At 40.5% G+C, this 5,299-nt stretch overlaps 1 protein-coding gene across 1 annotated transcript; it reads right to left on the reverse strand.

Annotated features, from left to right (window-relative positions):
* Positions 1-1,272: 1,272 nt before the first annotated feature.
* RNF6 (ring finger protein (C3H2C3 type) 6) lies at positions 1,273-5,091 on the reverse strand. The gene is made up of 3 exons (XM_010014376.1): positions 4,899-5,091; positions 4,230-4,322; positions 1,273-3,011 (listed from the first exon to the last, which is right to left on the reverse strand). The coding sequence occupies exons 1-3, from the start codon at positions 5,089-5,091 to the stop codon at positions 1,273-1,275; spliced, it is 2,025 nt and encodes a 674-aa protein (XP_010012678.1).
* Positions 5,092-5,299: the final 208 nt, after the last annotated feature.

Below are 5,299 nucleotides of genomic sequence, written 5' to 3' on the forward strand. Positions count from 1 at the left end.
GGAAGCACACGTACACAACTGGGGAAAAAAGAAGAAAGAATATAAAGTGAAAACTGAGACCAAACATCAAGAATGATAAATCCTTTTACCCATTTAGAGGATAAGGCTCAACAGTAATTCACACAAAGCCTCAATTATTTACTTTGCAACTTTATTTCTTTATAAGTTATTGGTATAAAGATTAATATCTAATTATACAGTAATCTGGGGACTTTAAGGGAAGCTTATTGTCTTTTTTAGTGTCTTTTGCCATTTGGTCCTCTGACGTGTTTTAAGAGGACGAATATTGTACGTGTACCTTAAATTCCTGTACAAAACCACTTCAAGCCTTTGTTTGGTTTTTCTGAGTAGGATGCACAAATCATGCATATTGTAGACAATATAATGGTCAAGGAAATACTTCCTTCTTTAAACTAAGGCAGTTAAAACCCCATTAACATTAATTGAGTCATTTGGAAGAGTAAAAAGGCTTCCTCGGTGCTCATTTGTTCTTTGAGCAAGTATCATGTTCAGTAAGACACACCTTCTTCAATTATCATTGCTTTGATTGCTGTCTGCATCGAAAAGACAGAGATTGTCAAAGACAGCATTTTCCTATGTACATTTCATAACGTCACTAACCCATCCACTTTTGCATAAGAACTCATCAGCATTAAGCATTGTGTAAAACCACATGCAAAAATTGCCTTTTTTTTCTTTTTTTTTTTTTAAGTAGAACCAAATTGGCAAGTTTTTGGAAAGGATATTTCAATGTTAAAAAAAATATAGTCTATTCAAATGAGCACTTCAAGTAACTTAAATATCTTTAGCAAACATGTCCAGCAAGAAACTCTCTGTAAAAGAAATTGTTCTTAGAACAAAAAGCTAATGAATGGCTATTTAGACACTAATTTTTCAACACAGTGGTGGGTCTGTGTGAAACAATTTGTAATCTAAATAAAGTGAGTCCATTACACTGTTAAAAAAACATACATTAAGCAGGACTGATTAACTATTGCATTTCTGTATTTACAAAAGTGCTTAGCATAACAAAATTACCTAAAAAAATATAAACTTTACCAGTATCATTTGGTTCTATGTGTACTCCTAGATCTGCATTTGGAGAAAAATAGTATTTACATTGCTAGATTTAGACAAGTTTCCTATTCTTTTTAAAGAAAATTAACAAAACTCCCCACACAAATGGACCCCTAGGTAAGTCAATTCATTCCACCTGGCTCATCATAAATAGAGCAGAAGCAAATCCTTGAGTACTGAGCAGTATAAATCATTCTAGCCATTGTCTGTGGCATTAGACCCCAACACAGGCTGCCGACAGATGGGGCAAGTAGAGTTTTCAGAAAGCCAGCGATCAATACAATGAATATGAAACTCATGCATACAAGGTAACTGCCTTAGCTTATTCCCTGTTACATACTCATTAATGCAAACACTACACGTTTTACTTATTTCATTTTCAGTGTGAATATCCCCATAGTTCCGTGTAGAAAGATTGTCAATCTGCTCTTTGGTTAAACCTCTTAAACGATCGTCATCATCTTCTTCATTCAGCAAGAAGAAGTGGGCAAGCCGGAGTATGGGCAGTGTTCCATTTTCCACGAGGTTGTTTGCATCTTGGGACTGCCTGTTATCTGGGGTTTCATTATTGTGACCATAGCGTTGAGTATCATCACTCTGTCCATTTGTTCCCCTGCTGCCTTCCACTGTGCGCCCATTCCTAGATGAAACCTCATTTGAATCACTGCTATTGTTTGCTGAACTTGAGTTACTCTGCTCTGACTGTACATCCGGTAAGTGATGACCACCTCTTTGCACTTCGGAGTTAGATTCAGTTTCCATTAATGAACTCAGTTCTCCGAAGCCTGTCATAATTTGCCTAAGGATTGATCGCAGAGCCACTGAGGAAGGCTCGCCAAGCCCTGTTTCTGAGATCCGGCGGAGAGGTATCCGTATAGTGCTAACGTAGGTGCGAATACCCGCACGCTCCGACCGCGAGATCGTACGCCGAAACCCCCCGCTGTCGCTTTCAAAGGTAACTGTGTTTTCTGCCATTCCTACTCTAGAACGAGTTCTGCTGGCAATACTGTCCCGATCTCGGTTTTCTCCAGGACGAATTCTTCTCACCTGAAGATCTAATGTAATTGTTGGATGCCTTCTAACAGCAGCTACTGGCCTACTACTAGATTCCTCCTCTTCCAAAGTTATTCCCAAGGATGGGGCTACGCTGGAAAGCTGAGGAGTCTGAGTATTACCTCTTGCTTGTTCTTCGGCAGGCTGTGAAGAAGGCTGAGATGTTTGTCTTCTACTCCTGCTGACCTGCTGTGCACTTCTATCCTGCCTCTGCCCATGTTCCTCAGAACGAGCAGTATCACCTTGCCTTTGCAATGGAGAGCGGCTTCGACTACTTAAAGTAGACCTCAGCCGCAGAATTTCTAGTCTTTGGTTTGCACTCATCCGAACACTAGTTCTAGCTCTACCTCTTGTGACTCCTGCAGAAGTACCTCTTCCAGGTGTTTCTCTTCGTTCACCAGCAGCTGCAGAATTACTACGTGTAGTATTTGACTGGGAAAGGCCTGACAACTCTCTTGTTCTGCTCCTGAGCCTCCCGGAGACTGGATCAGAGGCTGCTTCAGAGCTTTGTGCCACAGAACTTCTTACAGACCTGGTCCTTGCAGTGCTTGAAGCCTCGTTGTTTGCCTCTCTTGTGGTCCTGCTCCTCGTTCGTGGGGGTATTGGGCTGACAGGTCTTTGATATCTTCTTTCCAAATACATTCTGCTAGTATCTATACCCATATACGCCTCACCAGCAGTTTCAAAACTGTTATGATCATGATTTATGTTGATTTCAAGACTAAATCGAAACTCCCCACTGTTTGGATTTGTTCGACTCACAGCTCTCCAGGTTTGGTTTCCACTCTGCCCACTGCGAGTGGCATTGCCTGTGCGACGAAAAGTGTTCAGCCATTCAAGCAGAGAGTCACCATTTGAGTTTTCTCCAAGAACATCGGAATCTGAGAGAAACAAAGAATTGCAAATGTTCATACAACTGTCTGGTTGGCATACTACGATGTGCTCCAAATCCCCTGTGCTTGCTGGGCCACAACTTCAGAAACAACACAGTAGCAGCACAACTACCTGCCGTGCTAACATCACTTTGCTGAAAACATGCTGTATGCAAAAATGTCAGCAAAACTCATCAGTTCAAACTAGAACTTTCATCTCACCAGCAGATACACAGAGAAATGAATGCACCCAGATGGCCTCTTCTGGCAACAGAAAGCTAGTTGTACTTGTCCAATATCCAGCCCTCGCTTAAGCTATTTATTTGAGGGCACCCTGGTCAACTAATTTTAATAAAGCAAGGAAAACTATGACGGATTTTGTCTTCTTATGGAAAACATTATAAAAAAGTTGTTTTCTATAAGCAGTGGAATAAATGATGCATGGCCTTGACAGGTTTGCTCCTTTTGTGCATAGACTTTTCCTACAGTATTCACAGATCTGTTCCTACAATACCCACAGATCTGTTCCCAAATCTCTTCCAAGTACAAGCTCAAGAACAGACAAAATTGTGGTTAGTGCTAACTATGTGTATCAAACAAGCCAACAGTCATGATCACAGTGAAGGTTTTCCCTTGAAGGGATCAGATTGAGGTCTCTGTCTTCCGTCATGCTCCTGCTTTCATGAAACCTGCAAGGACTTTGGTATCTTTGCTTCAGAGTTGCCTATTGCTCTCCTGAATCTAACTAGAATTGGCCAAATGATTAAGCCAGCATTGCTGGGAAAGTGAAGACAGACAGTGCACATAATACAAGCCATTAAACCAAACAGGAATAAAACAACAAAACAGTGGAGAGATCAACTATTTGCCAATTAACTTCTCTTCTATTCCAACTTCTCTAATACATGATAAAACCTTTTAAGAATTGGAATAAATTATTTTTCTGCTATTAAGTTGACTAGCAAAGGGAAACAAGAAAAGAGAAGAAAGTAATCTGTGGTTGACATAAATCAGATTTCATTAAGTTTCAAGTTTGTTTTCATATCATTAGGAAATCTCTCTTACTTTTTAGAATAATCCAGAGAGGTACAATGAGAAAACAAGACTTGAAATGGCTGCTACTGAAATCCATCAGCATTTCTGTTAAATACCTGTACAAAACGATATTTGTGTATCACATACTATGTGTATCTATGAATGAAGAATGTTTACCTCCAGCAGTTCTACCTTCACCTTCTCTGTTATCCATATCAGCCTGCGATGCCAGACGCTCCTTAGCCCCCTCCAAGCGTTGCTGCAACTCTTCTGCTGTTATTTCCCCTGAAATAGTTTACATTTTGACAACCCTGTTAGATAAGACATTATTATTGGCTCAACACAGCCATGCAGAAATAACAGTAATTTATTTATTATAAGTTACTTCAGGAACAAAAATCTTTGGGAACAAGGTAAAATTAATGAAACCAAAAAGAAAACAGCACTAGTGTGAGACTGTAACATGGGTACACAGAGGAAGCAGGTAGTGGGGTGGACGAAAAAAAGATGCTGAATGTGTGTCATGCCAACTTCCAGTAATAACTCAGAGGTCCCCAAAACTGCCACATACCAACAGATACACTTTAGTGTACCAGATGTTAATTATTTGTGTTTGGATTATTACCTTTACACAGAGATGTTGCATTTGAAAGAGTTATATTTTTATCCCCGCTTTAGCACGTATTTAAGTGGTTCGTTTTTACTGAGTGTCATTAATTTTGAATGGAGATGGAGGGGGTTTTTCCTTTCTACATAGCCACAGAAGGCAAGCTACTGAAGTCATACAACCACACGCAGTGCCTGACAGCAGTAGCGTTTCTTCCCATTACGTGGTTTCTACTGAAGGTATCCGTGCCTTACCGGGAGTGCCAAGCAGGTTGCGGTCTCTCATTAACCTGTAGTCTTCCTCATTGAGTTCATTAATGAACTGGTAATAGGCCTCCTCCCTGCTGAGGCGCTCCAGCTGTCGCTGTCTCTCATCCTCACCACGGCGATGCTCCCGTGAAGACGCCTGCTCATTGCCATTTCCTGCGCGGTGCCGAGAGTGATCCATAATGATAATGCCAGGCTATCCTGAACAAAAGCAGGAGGTTAGACAGCAAAGTAATTACAGTAAGTATTTACCTAATTTACAGTAAAACGTTCCCAGCATTTCCAATGACATTAGTTTATTAATAGCTAAAGATGATTGAGGTGAAGAACCATGCTATTTGCCAAGTCAACGGTGTAGTTTGTTATGCCATTATCTTGCTTCTATTGCT

This window comes from Nestor notabilis, unplaced genomic scaffold (genome assembly GCF_000696875.1).
Source record: "Nestor notabilis isolate BGI_N333 unplaced genomic scaffold, ASM69687v1 Scaffold18915, whole genome shotgun sequence".
Lineage (NCBI taxonomy): Eukaryota > Metazoa > Chordata > Aves > Psittaciformes > Psittacidae > Nestor > Nestor notabilis.